Here is a 17,720-nt window from a genome sequence, read left to right on the forward strand (position 1 = left end):
CCGGCAATGTCACAGAGCGGAGAGGAGCAAGTCGGGAAAGAGAACAGAGAGAGAGGAAAAGGATGAAAGACCAGGATAGAGGGATGAAGGGAGAAGAAAAAAGAGAGGTATGAAAAAAGGGGATGAAAATATACTGAGGCTGAAAGCAGAGGAGAAGTGTCAGATGACATGGTTAGATAAGGAAGCATAATAAAGGGTAAGTCAGAGAGACAAAGAGAGAGAGATGGAGATAAAATAGAGAGAGATGGATTCCAGATAAAAGAGAAACTGATAGGCAGAAGGAGAGACATAAAAGCAGAGAGTAGGAAGGAGGATTCCCAGCTCTGAAATGAGCTCTAAATGAGCAGTTTAGGCACCGACCGTGCCAGGCATGGGGCCAGCTCCAAGGTTCAAAGCAGAGCGGACAGAAAGCATCATACAGCAGTTCCTCCTCGGAGCCTGTGAATAAAGACCTCAGTGCTGTTCACTAAAATCAGCTCTTGAAGCTTCGGCCTAAACTAAGGTTTGTTTCTGTAAAAGATTTATCTTTGTAACCTCAGGGACGACTCCTCTGGTAAGGTCTACATGCATGTTTGTTGACTCAGTAGCTGACCCTCTTTTGCTCTGTACCCCTACAGCTCACATGAAGAGCGCCCCTTTATCAGCACCATCTGTTATGATTTAATTTGATGTATTTTAAACAGTATGTTCTCTAATCCTTCTCTGTTTTAATAATGTTTTCTTCATACACCCACAGTTACCCTGCAGTCATTAATGGTTCAACTTATCTTTTCTTTCAGAAGCCTGTTGGTACCCTCGTGGCTTTGAGTGGCAGAAGCTCCATGTTTCAACTATTATACATTTTTCTCTTTTTAAGCTCCTTAAACTCTTCGTAGTTTTAAGCACTCTCAGCACACAGTTTGGACACAGGTTGTGACTTTTAGATAAGTGGTGTTGTGATTTAAAGCACAAACACAAGTATGGCACCGGTGTAGGACTTATTTTAGATAATACTGTGACCACAGCTGCTTGTTTAGTTATGTTGCACCAGCAGTGCTGCAGTAATGGGGAGAAATGAATCTCCTAATGAAGTAGGTGTTGTGTGGGCTGGTGTCAGTTACGGCCAATCAAATCAGTCCCTCTCAATGCCATTAACAGCAGAACATTATAGAGCACTGACAGAGGACAGAGATTGTGCTGAGAGGAGTCTAAAGTCCTTGTCTGGGACACACTGTGCTGCAGGCACAAATGTAGGACACCCCCAATATGCCACCAAGGGCCAATGATGTCCCCTTTTAAGATATATTGTCGTGGGGTAGTTTGTGGGGACACGGAAAACTCTACCACTAAGTTATAAGGTTTCTTTTAGGGATGCACGATATTAGATTTTTTGCCGATATCCGATATACCAATATATCATATCACTCATTTAGCCAATTACCGATACCGATATTTTTTTCCCGCACACCTAATTGCAAAGATCATCAACTCTCTTCTGTATTGGAATTAGCACACCGTATAATGGTGATACTCTTATCACATTTGTTACAACTGTCAGGGTGACCTTGAGATGGTTAATCAAGTTTGTAGTGTTGAAAGACTTTGCCTTGGCTTCTTGCATCACTGAAGCTGAGCAGTCATTGCAAATAGCAGTTTTGCTTTCTATTTCGGACACTTTCGGAAACTTCCACACCACGGACATTTTGGCTTCTAACTCTCTCATGCTGCAGGTAGACACACGTGAGGTCATCACACTGCGCCGCGCAGGTCTTCTTCGCGCCGGGGACATTGCGCCGAGGTCGGGCATTTAATTAAGTATACAGCAGCCCATTATTTTATCGGTTAATTATATCGGCATATATCGGCGTGTTGGCCGATATCCGATAACGTGCCGATAATATTGTGCATCCCTAGTTTCTTTATTATCACTCAAATTATGTTCACACCATTGAAAACATTTATTTATTTCATCAACTCTGCTTTAGCACTCAAATAGCTAAAGACAAAATGCGAAAATGGACCATACGTTGAAAGAAAGAGGCTTTGGTCCTCACAAGGCAGAACCGGTGTACAGAAGTTAATAAAAAGAGCAATTTTTGTTCTACAGAGCAAGTTTAGTGCCTCCTTTTGAATGTTGTATATTGTCCACCTTGGTAGGTGAAGATTTAAGGGAACATTAGCCTGTGTTCTTCTTAATTTGAATTAAAACAGACATCTCTTTTGGTTGCATATTGACGTCAGGACCACAAAACATCAGCCGATGGTTTATTGATGCTTTGTCTGTCGGTCCCTAGAACCACAAAATCCAGATGAGGTGAAGCTGAGGCTGCAAAAACAAATGTGGACTACAGCAGGCAACGGGCTGAGACATCCATCAATCAGGAGAAGACCCGTCGAAAGAAACTTAAGTTAAGCCTTGATATCTTCTTAATGGAACAAAGATGCTTCAAGTTACCACAAGGGGTGTTAGAGTCGATTCAATACATCACTTAATTATTTATTATTAGTTTGATCATTACACACCTACCATGTTGGCAGCTAAAGCCATAAAACTAAGCTTGAATACAATTGAAACTCAGTAAAAGGTCTTGGTCTGCTTTGGCATTATGCTCCATAATGTGTCAGAGTTATGAGGCTGTGCTTTAGTATTTCTTTAAATATGGTATTACAGCAGTGACACTTGACATTTTAACCAGCTGTCAATATTCAGTGCTGCTGCACATAGTTACCTGTGTCCATCTTTCCATCCTGAGCGGCAGGTCCTTCAGGTATTACACTCTTCACCTGCAGGAACTCATCTGGCTCGTCGCCCCCTATGATCGTGAAACCAAATCCCATGTTGCTCTTCTGCAGGGCTGTCGACAGGAAGTTGCCCTTCAGCTGAGTTGGGTCCCTCGTAAACAATGGTTTCTCTGCGGGGCGAGAAGGTGAAGACATTTCAAATTTGATACTAAACCTCGTACATTTGGTTTATCACATTGTTTTGCTTAAAATTAAAGTCTGATGTGTTTTTTTCTCTGCTGAATGACCCTAATTTTATTTTTTTCTGAATAGAAAAAGCACCAATAAAGACATATTTGCCTTAATATCTGAGACGATGACTCATTAGGAATATGCAGTTTTCACTCGGCTGAAGCAGTACATTATGTACTGGTCTAGTTCGTCCTCATATGTGAGCCTGGATTAGCCCAATAGTTGCCTCGGGGTGAGCATGTTCTCTGTCCCCCGCACTGACAGTTATCTCTATTCGACCCTGTGCATTATGACATTGTGCATCTGCCCCGTCAGATACTCTACGAAATGAGCTAAGAAAACTATGAAAACTACACAGTCTTAAATATAAAAAGTCTGTACAGAAGGGAACAGCCAGGATAGGCTCCAGCCCCCCGCGACCCTGAACAGGATAAGCAGTATAAATAATGGATGGATGTACAGAAGGGATAAATTACTTTTTATTCAAAAGTCTATTGCAAGGGTTTCAGGGGCCCTTGATTCCCTGCAGACCAAGGCTGCACTGCTGTTCTGTAGTCCTTGTATCTCTATGTTTGTGCACCCTGAGAGTGCGTCATTATGTCTTGTATGTACTGCACATACTGTAGTAATCAGTGGGTACCTCTGTATATAGTGGGCAGTGGTAGAGCAGAGAGTCCCTGGCTCTGCATCTGCCTCTGCTGCTCCAGGCGTCTCTTTGCTTCCAGGACTGGATTCTCAAACTGAGTTCTTCGATTGATGTGACTGAAAAAACAATCATCACAAACCGTGTAAAAGGAGTAACTCAGGAGTTAATTCACAAATAATAATGGATTGTAGCCGCTGAAAGCACCATGAGTTGCCATCGCTATCTGCCACCATCTTAAGGTACAATGCACAAAAGATGTTGCGTTGAAGATATTCCAGACTGCTTGTAACAGTTATTCAGATGACTTCCTGACCCGTTAGGAGAAATTGTTACTAGTCGTACTGATCACACTGAGAATCAGCAGTCCAGTTCTCCAGCTCTCTCTAAGTTTCAGCTGCTTTGTTTCGATTTAATGTTGAGTCCCTTTAGCTCTCGCCTTGTACACTGTAAACTTATACAAAGCTGTAAATACTTGTAAATTGATACAAAGCTGCTGTGGCTCACACAGGCCAGGTCGACGCGAACTGATCAACATGAACTTGCACCTTAGATAAAGTTCAGGTGAAGAGTTATGACGATCTAGCGAGCTACAGACAACGATTCGTGATGCAATATTAGGCAGGCATAACATATTGATAAGTTGAATAAATACAGCGAGAGTGTTGCCGGGACCTCAACTATATGCTGCAAATTTAAAAGAACGCTGTGTTATATTTTATATTTTATATTTTATACTGCCCGCTAGTTTAATTCCGCAATATCACACTTGAGGTTGTGATGTTGTACTGAATATCATCACGGCTGTGATTCGGTCGTAGGTACAAGTCCACAGGCCGAGTGATGAAGATTATCACAGCCATGCTGATTTTCAGTGCAGCATCACGACCTCGAGTGTGATATTGTTTTTATACAACAGTTATACAAGCGGCAAATAGTAGTCAACAGTAATAATCAATAACAGATTATTTTTTGCTCCACCGACTCAACTAGCTCGACAACTTAACTGAAACTGAACTGTTGTTGCCAAGCAACCCAAACATTCTCCTGCACTCTGTGCCTACAAGTTACCACAGATCAGCTGTTTTTATCATGTGCATGTTTCTGCATGTTTTTAATTTATCATCAACCAGTGAAGTAAGAGTCTGCTGTGTGATTCAGAGGTACCAGCTTGATCAGTGTAAACATACACGGTCTGCTGTAATGTTAAGAACACGTGGCTGAGGCGGAGCGATACACAGAGTGAAACGTCCCACTGATGTTGTTCTCTATTTCACAACTCATGGAATGCCTCTTGTCCAATCAGATTACTTGGTCGGAAATGAACTGTTGTATAAATTACAGCAATACATCATATTTTAGGATTTTCCAATGTGTTAAAATGTTTTTCTTCCAAAAATGTTTTAACCACAATCAAATGTTATACGATATAAATTAATGTACATTTCATTTACACCCCAGTTAAATGTTTTTAGTGTCTAAATATGGACAGAGATGAACAGTTTTAATCAGCAGCATTCTCTGTATAGTCCATACAGACGAGCAATTTCACTGCAAAAGTTCTGTCAAATGAGCAGTAACACATAAAAATGTTGTCATTTATAATTTAAAATGAGGCAATGTGACCACAGAATTGCATTTCTCTGCTTTACAACAGAGCAGCTGAGATAACCAAGTCAGCAGGGAGACTTACTCTACATAGTAGCTGCCGTAGATGGGGTCATCTATCTTCTCCCAGCCATAGGGCAGCTCTGAGAGGAAGAAAAACACAGACAGGGGAAATGAAGTCAGTTTATGCTGAGAGCAGAAGAGGGAATGTACACACTAAATTGAACCACTGAGGGGAGACAACATGAATCTCGGAGCTCACAGCGAGATGCTCCCAAAGTGCTCCTTTAATAGACAGACAGCGCTTCGATCTGCAGCGATGGCTTCTTCATGGAGACACGAATCACAACACAGACATCAAAACAAAGCAGGGCGGGAAAGAAAAGAACCTTTAAAACCATCAAACATCTGGCCCTCAAGCTTTCGTTTTTAGCGTGCGTTAATCTCTCAAGGCCTACCTCTACCTTCACCACACTACTTTGTGTTTGTTTGCCCACCCACTCGTTTTCGCCTTGGATGGCTTCCATGGTTGTTGTGTTAATTGTCTCCCCCCTTCCCTCCTCTAGTTTTCTGTTCCCTTCTCACTTCATCCATCTCTTTGCTGATTTAGCTCTCCCCTCTCTCCATTGTAAAAGAACTGGGTCAGGGTACAGCTAAGTTTCTTGCACTCTATGTCCAATTTCCTCTATTTTACTTCTCCTAACTTTCACTGACACACACACACACACACACACACACACACACACACACACACACACACACACACACGCACACACAATATAGGGTGCACAATAATGAGCTCCCTCTACGAGTGGATGCAAAATTCAGGATGTTTTGAGCTTTGACATACAGCTTTCACGAAGGCATAAAGAAACAACAAGGGAATTGACCTCACACTATAAGGCTCAGCTTACATACAAATATACACACACCCACAGAATCAGCCCATCTGCACAATCTGTTCCCCTCCCACTCAGACATACACTAGAAATACTTCTGATTAGCATTCATCAGCAGGCGTTCCAGAAAGGTTGATCATCTCTCCTCATAATAATTCATCCTCATGTCTTATATTAAAGACTCTAATTCATGAAATTCATGACTAGGTCCGTGGGCGGGTATTTTCCACAGGGAAATACAGCAAACCTGACAAAAGTAGGAGAGTGCCGGTGTCACACATATTAGAAAAGATGACCCTGGGGTTGACCCTAAGCAATATAACTGATACACAAACACACACACATGCACACGTAAACACAAAGACACTGAATTCACAACTGGTAGAGAAGGAGATCTACGAGAGGAGAACACAAACAGGTCAGACAAAGGGGAAACAGAGTGTGTAAGGACGCGTTGATGTTGGATTTATATGGAGAGGTGTTTGGTGATGGCAGAGGAGGTGAGAGTTTGGAGAAGTTTAGGGTTTGTGCTTCATTTTCAATCCGCAAAAACTAGGAAATGCTACAAGCAATGCCAACTCTACAGGGAGAGGGGGAACCAAATTTTAATACCCGACCCAATAAGTTTGTAGCACTGGGTATCAAAAATGATCCAGTGCATGCAGTGTCTGCAACAAATTCTTGGTCAGATATATGGTCTGAGGCTTGTAGTCCGAGGAATATTGACCAATCGCGTACCAGCAGGCTGTGGCAGGAAAAACAGTCCGTGAGGAGAACAACAGCAGGGGGAACATAATGCGCTGTAATGCCATCCCGGCTCCCATCAGCGTCATCTGACAACGATTTAGCTTCTTATTAATCTCTATAAACAGACATCTGCAGGAACTTCAGCTAACAATCTGCTCTAGATCGAAAATTCAACTTGAGATTAATTCCCTTGACACTGTGTCACGAAAGCCGTTCAGCGTTCAGATTTCCCGACTTCCTTGAATGCGTCAGAAATGATTGATCCGACCTCCGTTCAACAAACGAGCATTTTAAAAGTACTTTTATTCTCCTCTTGAGGACAGACCTGACAACGCTTGTGTTTTTACTTTTTACAAATCTGCATCATGATGTTGGAATTTCAGCAAAGGTAAGACAGATTTCACGAGCACCATTAATGAGATATATTTGGACCATTTATTATTATAATACAATGTGAAACAAGTTTAATATGAGGATAATAATGATAAATGAAGATGGCTGCGGTGTGGGGAAGGCTTCGTTGGGGATAAGCTGCAGCTCCCGGGCTGGTGGACCCCCAAAAGCTTCCATAAGGATGGACATAAGACTGAGCTTTGCAAAGATCTTGCAGGTTGAGGCGGATGTAAAGCTGGTAAGCTTGAGTTAGACCAACAACCCATGGTCTTAATCATGTGGTCTGGGACACCTCGGCTGGAGGCTGTTCGGGCTGCTCCAACTCGGAAGGAGTGGCCAGAGAATAAGTTAGGGGAGAAACCAGATGAAGTTAGAACCTGTTTGAAGTGAGCCGGAAAACAAGACAGAGAGAGAGTCAGTGATGGCGTTGCGAAACCTTGAATATGTTTGATGGGAGAATAAATTGGTGGCAACTGATAGCCATGTGAGGGGGCGCATGAAAGGAATGACTGCAGAGAGTTGCTTCAACCTTATTGAGGATGACGACGACAGCAAGATTGCCAGATCAAACAAATTTTACGAACAGATAACGGTTCCGAAGAGATGGATTTTCTTGTCCACTCATGTCCCCACAGGAGGGTGGCGATAAAGACTGGATATATTTCGGAAATCGCAGATGATGGTTGAAGGGTTTTTGAACAAACTGCAGAAGCTCCGGTGAATGCTGTGCGGGTTAGAAAGACAGTCATCATATAAAAATGTGATGACGTTCCAGTTTGCTAGGACCTGCTGCCAGAGGCGTCGTTCAGTTCTGGATGGGCCGTCAAGGATAACTGCTTCGAGAAGCGACGGTGCTGCAAATGCGATTGATAGCAGGTGAGCAATAAACGACTGACCCTGGTGAATCATGCGCATGGCAAAGTTCAGGCAGCCCAGGAGAGAGAGCAGGATAGCGGGGTCTCCGGAGCGATCACCGCACCGAATCCCTCAGCGTCGTTCCGTAAGCCGACGTGCAAGGAGTCTGAGGCCGGGCTGAAGAGCTCTTCGTTGGACGGGGTGAGGGACAGGAGGTCCGCGTGGGAATGATAAATGGTAAGTCGAAATTCAAAAGTTTGCGTGAGCGAGTTCGATGTTCTGTGGCGTGCACGAGAAACGAGAAGGCAGTGATATGGGCATGTGACAGGAAATGAGTGATTGAGGTGTGGTCTTGCTCTTGAACCTCAGCTAAATCTCCATTAATTGAAGTAAATCACAAGAAAAACTTTTTCTTTCTTCTTTTTCTGTAAACAATGCAGCACGCGGAAAAGGAAGTCTTGACTGGAGGGTCGTTTATTGCTTACCGCTGGCTACACGCCTGGCATGTTCCCTGTTGTCCCCAGACGCTATATCGTTATAGCCGATGGGATCCGAGATTGGTGTTTAAATAACACTTCATATTTGAGAAGTACAACTTTTTCTTCTAAAAGATGAGAGGAGGAAAAAGGAGGAATGTAGAGGAAAAACAAGAGCGCCTTTAATTACAAAGCACCATTAACACCTAAATACTTAATTAGTGTAAGAAAATAAACCCATGACTATTCATTAGGCATTTATGCATGTTCACCTGACCTGCTGTGAACTGACTAACAGACTCCCTGGTGGCACCAGCAAATAATTTCATTTCATTAATTAGAAGTTTAGTGTCAGAACTATTTTACCTAAAGAAGCAAATTCCAGTTATTTCAAAGAAACTACTTATTAAGAATCTAAATGGGAAATTAAAAAGCCACAAAATAATGCAACACCAACATGTTTTAAGTCCCCGAGAGAGCTCCTGAAAATAACAGCATTGCTATCTGTACTGAAAAGTGGAGAAAACTTTAAAACACGACGCAGTCTGAAAAAACTTTCCAGCCCTCTAAAGACTTTTGAGATTCTCACACACACACACACACACACACACACACCCTCAGCTCTATTATTTTTACAATTATTTGGTCTGCGTGACACCGACACTGTGGCATCATCCCCTCACGCTGTAATGTAATTATGGACAGATTTGTGATCTTGATATCAATAATCCGTGTGCGAATGTCTGTGAATGTGTGCGTGCGTTTGTGTGTGTGTGTGTAGGGTGTCCTGGCTGCTGAGGCTGCTGACTGTGCAGCCCAAGGTGAAAGGGGTGCACGCTGCAATTATCTCAGCTCTGCTTTACTGTTTGCTTGAACCGGCTGTACCGCCATTACCTCACACGACCCTGCACAGCCGGCGGCGGCGAAGTCAGATGGATTCACACTTCAAACCACCTTAAATTCCCTCCCACCCTGTCCATGAGCCACCTTAAATGTCGGACTAACTCATCTACTAGACGCTTTCCCTCCCCCTAAAGTGAGAGGGAGACAGTTTCCATGGAAACCACCAGTGGAAGTCTTTTTTCTCTCTCGCCTGAGCTGAGGGCTCAGTCTTGTCTGTATTTTCTGCCGCTGAAATACGGAGGGAGTGTATTTGTGTGTGTGTTTTTATGCAATTAAATGAGTCTATATTTGTGTGCGTGTGTGTGTGTGTACTAGATGGCAGAAGTGTGTTTACATGTGTGTATTGCATTTGTGCTAACAAACCAAACACCTCATCGTGTGTCTATGTATAGTATGAGAGGTGAGGCTTACTTGTGCGTCAGCATGCTTGTTAATGTGAGTCTGTATTGGTGTCATGCTTGACATGAGTCTAATTATGATTTCTCTGCATTAGGTGACTCATCTTCCCTCTCACACAAAGACTCCCGGACCAACAGGCGGCAGATCCAACAACCTCATCTGACCCACAGAAAGAAGAAAAGGAGAAACCATGAACTCAAGGAACCTCAAATAAAAAAACAACTTCAATTTTTGAGAGAAAACTACTGAAGTGTTTTTATGTAGGGATGCAGCTGGTTATTATTCCCCTTTATATTAGTCATATATACAGTTTATATATTCATTAATATGTAATTAACCATTTGGTTTATAAATTGTCAGAAAAAAAAAAGATTATTCCAAAGCCCAGCTCCGTAACTTAAACATATTGCAACACATGATTTGTTGGTAAAAGTCTTCAACCAGGCCAGTGACTCTGAGTAGCCACAATATGTGCTAATGTTTAGCAGGTATGGTGTTTACCATTTTCCCTCTCCTAATTTAATGTCAGAATGCTCACATTTGCTAACTAGCACTAAAACACAGAACACCTAAAGTTTAATTTTTCATTAAAGTTGTAATCTCGAAGATCTCAGTTTCGTTCTCTTTGGCGGCACCTTTGGCGTGAACCCGTAATTGCGGGAACACACTTCCCCGATATCCAGACAGTGTTGCATGTGTGACGTCCACAGTTGGCTCCGACTGTAACTCTTGATTGTCCTCGCTGACGGTCGCTTTCTTTTTTAGACTGTTTGCCTTCATCTGAGCGTCAAATTTGTTTCTTTTTCTTTGGATTTTCACTTATTTTTGAAGTTGCTGGGTGATGGAAAATGCGTCACTAACTGGGCGCCACTTGTTATATTTTCCGCAAAAGTCGCACCAGACATCCAGTCCATAATAATACTATATACTGCAAATGCAAAGGATATTATCAGTGGCCATAGGCTCAATCATCATCGTGTTACCTCATTCAGTGATAGTGACTTAACAGACATTTATTAACATGAAAATCTTCGAGATTATTACTTTAACCCAAATTAAGATTTGAGCTAATGATAACATGTTAAAGAGAGAATGACCAAACCATCTTCCAGCTTAAAATGACCACAAATATTAATCCATGATCAAAATAATTTAAATTAATTTTCTCTCAATTGTCCAATCAGTTAATAGACTAATCGTTAGTAATACGGCAGCAACTCAGGGCTGTGTTTTCCTGTTTGCACTGCTAAAACACAAACTGATCTGGAGAGCAGAGACAGAAAACAGACAGAAACAAAGAGTCTAATCGAGGCTCTGAGAGAGAAAAGGAACATGGGAGTCAAAGTGTGAGAAAAACAGAGGCAGAGAAAAGACTCAAGTCCGGACATGAACGAGTGTTTTGATAGTGATGTAACTCAGAGGTAACATTTTAGCGCCAGTCCATCATGTCTGACAGTCGAGGCTGACGATTCAACTCTCCTCATATGCAAACGTCTCTCCGTCTCCACTTGTCTCTTCTCAAAAAGAAACACTGGCAGGCCGTCCCTCTGCCCATCATCATCACTTCCTCTGACTCCTTCATATTTCTTTTCTTTTCTCCTCCCAGTCTCGTCTGCTAAGTATCTCTCAAACATTCTCCATGTTGATTACAGATGTGGTTTCTACAACGTGACATCAGCCTCTGTGAGAATTTCTGCCTCTAAATGAGCATGAGCAAAATTTACTTCAGCCGCACAGAGAATCATTTCAGACTGGCATTGGGATTGAGGGCGTATCAAAGGCAGAATTGAAACCAACACTTGCTATGATTTAAAGCTTGTCCCGCTCTGTTCTTTCTTCCTCAGAGTACGAGACGAGATATGAGCTTGGGTAACGTAACAAAACACTCTCCTGACAAAAAGACTGCAAGCGAACCAGATCTGTGGTGACGAGCCTTTGAACTCAGGGAGGCAGCCTCAGCATATAGATACAATACAATGTACACAAAAGTTCGCGCATCACATCAACACAAACAAGCTTCCCCTCACATTCACCCAAAACACAGCATGGGCGCGAGGGGGAAAGGGAATAGTGAATGAGGATATGAAATGCTGAAGGGAAGCGTAGCAGAAAGACCACAGATGATAAGATGGAAGCAACAGAAACAGGAAAAGAAGGACAATGCAAAAACAGCACTGATTAATGGATGTCTGAGTGTTTGTCTCCTTCCTGTCTGACGCTGAGAGACTGTTGCAAATCCATCGGATGGATCAGCATTTCAAATCAGCGCCGCCTCTCCCTGCAGGTCCCTCCCAACATTTATTGTTTAGTCACTCTTCAAGCAGAATCTTATATTGTTTTATGAGTAGAAGAGAAAGTTGTACAAACAGCTCGTGGTTTCGCCCATTCTACATTCCTACAACACCCAGGGTGCATTGCGCCCCTCCATCTAAAAGGAACGGCCCAGCGAGTGACACTGGAGTGAAATACAACAGTTTTCCAGTCAAGGACATTGATCGCTGCAGACCGAAATACGACGAGAATATACCGGTGGATTGTCTAAAAATGTTCTGGCTGCAGTCTGCATTTCAAACCTGGCGATTTTGAACGAGACATGACATCGGAGGCGGGCGTCCTAGATTGAGGAAGTGTAGTTTAGTGAGTTCCCTGGCCTCCGCCAGATGGCACATTTTCAGTAGCCTGCCGGAGGTTTCCCAGGACCCATTGGAGAAGCGGATAGCGTCCTCCAAAGGCACAGAGCCAAATTGCATTTTTTTTCCTACCATAATGGCATTAGCTCCCCATAATAGCATGATAGGACTGAGGTTGAAAATCGGCGAACTGGCCCTTTAAGAACAAAAAAAAAACCCTCTTACCTACACGTTGACAAATGACAAAATAACTATTACTTATAACAAGCTAGAGAGCGGACTCTGGAGCATCCCAAGCCAGAGTGTACTTAGCATCAGTGGGGGAAGCAATTTGTATTGCTATCATGGTGTAGCTCTGTTCACGGATGTAAAAGTGAAAGAGGAGCTGGCAGGGTTGGAGTACAGTGCAAAATGCTATTTGTAGCTAATCCACTGTAAAAGTGTTGTCTGGTTGCTCAGAGCCATTTTGTTTGTCCTCAACTTACAGACCCAGAGATGTGTATAAACACCAGACTATTTTTCAGCACATAGAAAGAAAGGAGATCTAGCTGGCTTTCAGGTGATTGATGCTGAATTTGACTAAAAAGGGTGCTGGATTAGAATCTCACACTCCACATTTAAGTAAAGCAAAGAAGAGCAAGCATGCAAAAAGTATAAACATCAGAAAACTGGCAGTTCAACACAAACAAAAGAGCGCCAGGTCACCAGGGTGATCGATGAAGAAAACAATAACAAGATGGGTATTATGAAAAGCTGAATGCTGGGTTATATCCTGTCATCCATGTGGCTGCTGAGCTGATTATACTGAAAAGAACATTTCTGGCAACTAAAGCTGTCTCTGGAAGGCATTAATTCAAAGGTGCAGCAGGAGTATGTGATGTGTCATCCAGGACCTTCACAAACGTTCTGCTAACAGCCTTTGATTTAAATCCACTGCCAGTGGTGATCACTTCAGCATTAACTTTCTTTTACCGCTGCTTCCCCAAAGACAGAAACAGGCAGACCAAGAGAGAAAAAACCCAAATCAACTTTACAGAGAAGATAAACGGAAGACGAGCGGACAAAATAAGGAAAGAAAGAAGATGGAGGGCAGTAAATTAGCATTTCTGCTTCTTTCAGAAACATGGAAACAAACATGGAAGATACTAAATGTTTTAATATCACCAATTTCACAATACAGGTGTTGTTATATATGTCACTTTTATCAGAGAGAAAGACTAAGACAAATTAAAAGGTGAATTAAAAAAAAAAGTTTATTTATTTAATATTTCTGTTTATATCAGCCTTTATTCAACCCCAGCAGCAACCTCGGGTGTTGAAAAATGAAGCCAATGCGGAAGTGCAAAAAAAACGCAGTTCCTCGAGTGGCCACTTGAGGCTGGCTCCAGAAAACAAGAAATAACACTATGGCAGATGGAAAAATGCCCCAGTCAAGTCTGAGCTCCAGCTTTTCTGTGAGTTCAACTCTAGTATTATTGTATTGATATATTTTTAGCACTAAGTAGCAGGTATACTGTGCTCACCATAGCTGGCTTGTTAGCCTGTTCACTATTTATCAAACACCTATTTGATCATGGGCCAGTGCATAGGAGTCAGAAGTTGTTGGCTTTTCCCCGTAGAGATTACAGCGGACCGTAGTGATGAGAAGAGCGGTTATTTTAAGTTTCCCGGTACGTGTCGTTCACCCGCCGCTATCTCACTCAGTAAGTGAGCAGCAAGTCTTCTACTTCTTTAGTCTGATAAATAAACACCTGCTGTCAGTCACCACCACACACAGAATCTCCTCTGTGGGAAACACGAAGTTAAACCAGCTCTGTTTAGCTTTGATAACTTGGCGTTTTTCAACCACTCACTTTTCTGCAGCTCATCCAGATTCGGTCACTTCAGGCTCCAGTAAACCAACATGGCGGCAGCCATATTTCGGCTTTATTTTCAGAATCAAGAAACAAATGGACGACATCATGGTGGCTACGACCATCATTTATGCAGTCTATGATTCAACCCTTATTTTCCACAAGACCTTTGTGGTGTGAATGTCTGTCACAGTTACAGGTTGTCATTATTGATTTGTCATGGGGCGAAGTCATGATTCTAGCTTTTAACTAGCTCTCTGTGACCGCCCTGCTGTGGTTTGAAAAGCTACAGAAACTCAGAGGTGAAAGAGCCACAAACAGAAACAAAGTTACACCATTAAAGCACAAAATAAGTCATCACAGGGCCTTGCAGTGGACAGAAACTTGGCGTCTGAACATCACTGGCGTAAGGGAATTTGATTTTTGCCAAGGCGAGGCTGAAGTACGTCGGCCATGTTTGGCGATGAAAAGGGTTTGTGAATTGACAACAGTGCTGTGTGTGTGTGTGTGTGTGTGTGTGTGTGTGTGTAAAGAGAGTGAGAATCAGTTTGTGCAGAGCTGAGCAATGTTATTAGAATTCCTGTCACAGTTCGGCCCTTTACAGGGCGGAGGAAGAGAGAGGGAGAGACGTGGTAGAGAGGTGGGAGAGAAAAGAGAGAGAGAGAGAGAGAAGTGGGAAATAGACGAGCGGGAGATTGAAAGGGGAGCGAGAGGCAGACGTGAAGTGAAGGAATGCAGGGCAGGAATGGAGAAGAGAACTGAGGAGAGGTAGAGAACGTATTGATTCAGATCCTGCTCGGGTGAATCACATCACAACCTGATTCAATGACCACAGCCTGCGACTGCAGCAGAGATGAAAGATCAACTCATTGTTCCATACGGATCACAGTGAATCACCACAGGAAGTCACTGAACTTCTGTATTAATTTGATGTTCTTAATTATGAGTCTCTGAAATTTTGTTTTTGGTCATTCATTATTTTTTTTATTCTATTTTTCTACCTTAAAGAGCAAGAAAGGTGAAACTGTCTTTTCTTGTCAACAGATCCTCAAGGAAAATCAAATTGAACTGGTGCTACTAACAAGTACTGTTTGTGTATCCTGAGCTGACTCCTCTGTATCATAGCCGCCCTCATTGTCCATAAACAACCTCAAACACATACATGAGCCACTTGGTCCCTCAGACACTATCCTGATGATGTCCTTATAAACAGTATAACAAACGGGACCCTGCTACAGGGCCACCCAATTACTCTTATGAGATGATGAAAAGAGCAGAAACTATTCCTGCTAAAGCTCAAGAGCCTTTTTTCAGAATACTGCTCTGTTTTATTTTAGGTTTACCTCGGCAGGCATCTTCAATTATTCAAGTTAAACAACCTTAGAGAGGAAAATCAATCTTTGGTTCATCAGTTCAATGCTCATGCAAAGGAAAAATGAGAGCTCAAAAGAAGACAGTTTCATTTCAAAGCAACACAAATTAAAAAGGTTGTGAACCATGCACTGCAGCACCAAATGTGTTCATTCACAGCTGAAAATAGTCCCCAACAAAATAACTATTTTCTCCTGTTTAAGTAATGTAAAAACTACATTGTCACATTGCGTTAGGAAGTTAGCCTTTTGAAATTAACAATATATATCTGTGATTAGTCTCAATAGGACAAATGGGCTTGTTGTTAGAAAGTATTGAGACATTAAATTACACTGAGGATGTTTGTGTTTTTATGGGGTTTACTGACAACAATCCAAATATCTAAGGTTTTGTTCTAAAGTGACAAATTCAGCAGTTTAAGCAGGAGCTTTTTTAAGGCACAAAAACCAATTTTTGAATGAAAAGCATGTCAGAGTAAAAAGAGGGCAGTGAACAGTTATTCCAACACATAGACTTGGGCATATAATAAATATTTGCCGACCCATTTTTATTGTAATTTTCTATTTGTCAGAGAGTGTAAAATCGTGTGTTTGTTCTGCTGTTGAAAGAAAGGCTCTACTGACATTCACACATGCTCTGTAGAGAAACAGAGAGAGAGAGAGACGCTCTGGTACTACCTATCTCTTGTAAGTACACTAATTGTGCTGTGACCTCTCTGTTGACTAAAGGCCTACTTATATTGTTGTTTCTAAAAGCTTGTAAGTGCACCTGGTTTGTGCTGATGCATTCATTACCATGCGTGTTTTGATCGTTTCAGTACGCACCATCATTAACAACAAGCTCATAAGCAGCTCACCTGCTGTTGTGAAATGGAAACGTGCCAAAAAAAAGTCCAAAGAGCAAGTTGTGTTTTTTTGGGCAACTTGCAAAACATACTGCTGATGAAGAAGTTTAACAGAGCACACTTTCAGGGACAGAGAAACAGAAAGCTGGTGTGAGTGTGCAGTAAGAGACCATAGGTGAAGGTTTGTGTATGTGTCTGTCAATGACTGTATATATAGATGGAGGACGCGTCTCCATTTGCTCTCAATGTATGATATCGATGCCAAAATACCCCCCTGTGACAGGCCCTGCCATCTTGCGATTGTGACATCATTTAGAGCCAGAGTTGTGCAGTAGAGATTGTCGGCTCCACCACCAAAGCGGCCACATCCATCCAATATTTTTTGGTGGCTTTTTTCCTTTATTTAGAGGACAGTTGAAGAGACAGGAAGTGTGGGGAGTAGAGAGTGGGGGATTACATCCACCAAATGATCGGCGGACCAGGAGTGGAACCTGCGATCAGTGCGTTAAGGACTGTAGCCTCTGTACACGGGGTTGCCTGCTCCACCACCAGAGCTCCAGTGTTTAGTAATTTCTGACTAAGATTCTAATAAATAACTCAATTTTCATTAATTACTAGAATAATATTTGATCAATTGATTGCAATCCTCTCTGCACTTCTATCTATCTATCTATCTGCAAGATGAATAAAAGTTCAATCCTTTCCATTTTCTTAATGGTTATACAGGATATGTGTTTGTGTTTGACGCACCCAAGTGAACAATAAATATAAGGTAAAACAGGGCCTGAAAGTTTTGATCTTTAAAAACTTGACAGGAAAATGTGCGTACAGCAGGTAAGCAATCTCTGATCCCCCATAACTACTGACATCATAACTAGAAGCAATAATATTTGAAATTGGCGCCATAGCTGTGGAAATAGCTTGTGGTTTTGCCCATTCTACATTCCTACAACACCCAGCATGCATTGTGCCCCTCCCTCTGAAAGGAACCGCCCAGCAAGAGAGAGGCTGGAGTGAAATACTACCGTTTACGCTGCAGGCAGTGGCTCAGAGCGGTACAGAATCCGAAATACGACAAGAGTATACCGGTGGATCGACTAAAAAAACGACGGGACTTCGGTCTACATTTGGCTCTGCTCGGTGGTTT

The 17,720-nt window shown here is 42.3% G+C and overlaps 1 protein-coding gene across 4 annotated transcripts in view; it reads right to left on the minus strand.

The window, feature by feature from the left end:
• magi2b (membrane associated guanylate kinase, WW and PDZ domain containing 2b) overlaps nucleotides 1-17,720 on the minus strand; it is a 79,504-nt gene that overhangs the window by 19,917 nt on the left and 41,867 nt on the right. For all 4 annotated transcript variants that reach the window (XR_011309718.1, XM_069686532.1, XM_069686533.1 and 1 more), the window contains 3 exons: nucleotides 5,289-5,346; nucleotides 3,593-3,714; nucleotides 2,709-2,891 (listed from right to left, as the gene is read on the minus strand). Coding sequence is in view for 3 of the 4 variants with exons in the window: in XM_069686532.1 (XP_069542633.1) it covers nucleotides 2,709-2,891; nucleotides 3,593-3,714; nucleotides 5,289-5,346 (363 nt within the window). In the remaining variant the exon portion in view is untranslated. The remainder of the gene's footprint in view (nucleotides 1-2,708; nucleotides 2,892-3,592; nucleotides 3,715-5,288; nucleotides 5,347-17,720) is intronic.

The sequence above is a fragment of the Semicossyphus pulcher genome, unplaced genomic scaffold (genome assembly GCF_022749685.1).
Source record: "Semicossyphus pulcher isolate SPU_LCO1_2020_fin unplaced genomic scaffold, fSemPul1.0.p SCAF_8, whole genome shotgun sequence".
Classification (NCBI taxonomy): Eukaryota; Metazoa; Chordata; class Actinopteri; order Labriformes; family Labridae; genus Semicossyphus; species Semicossyphus pulcher.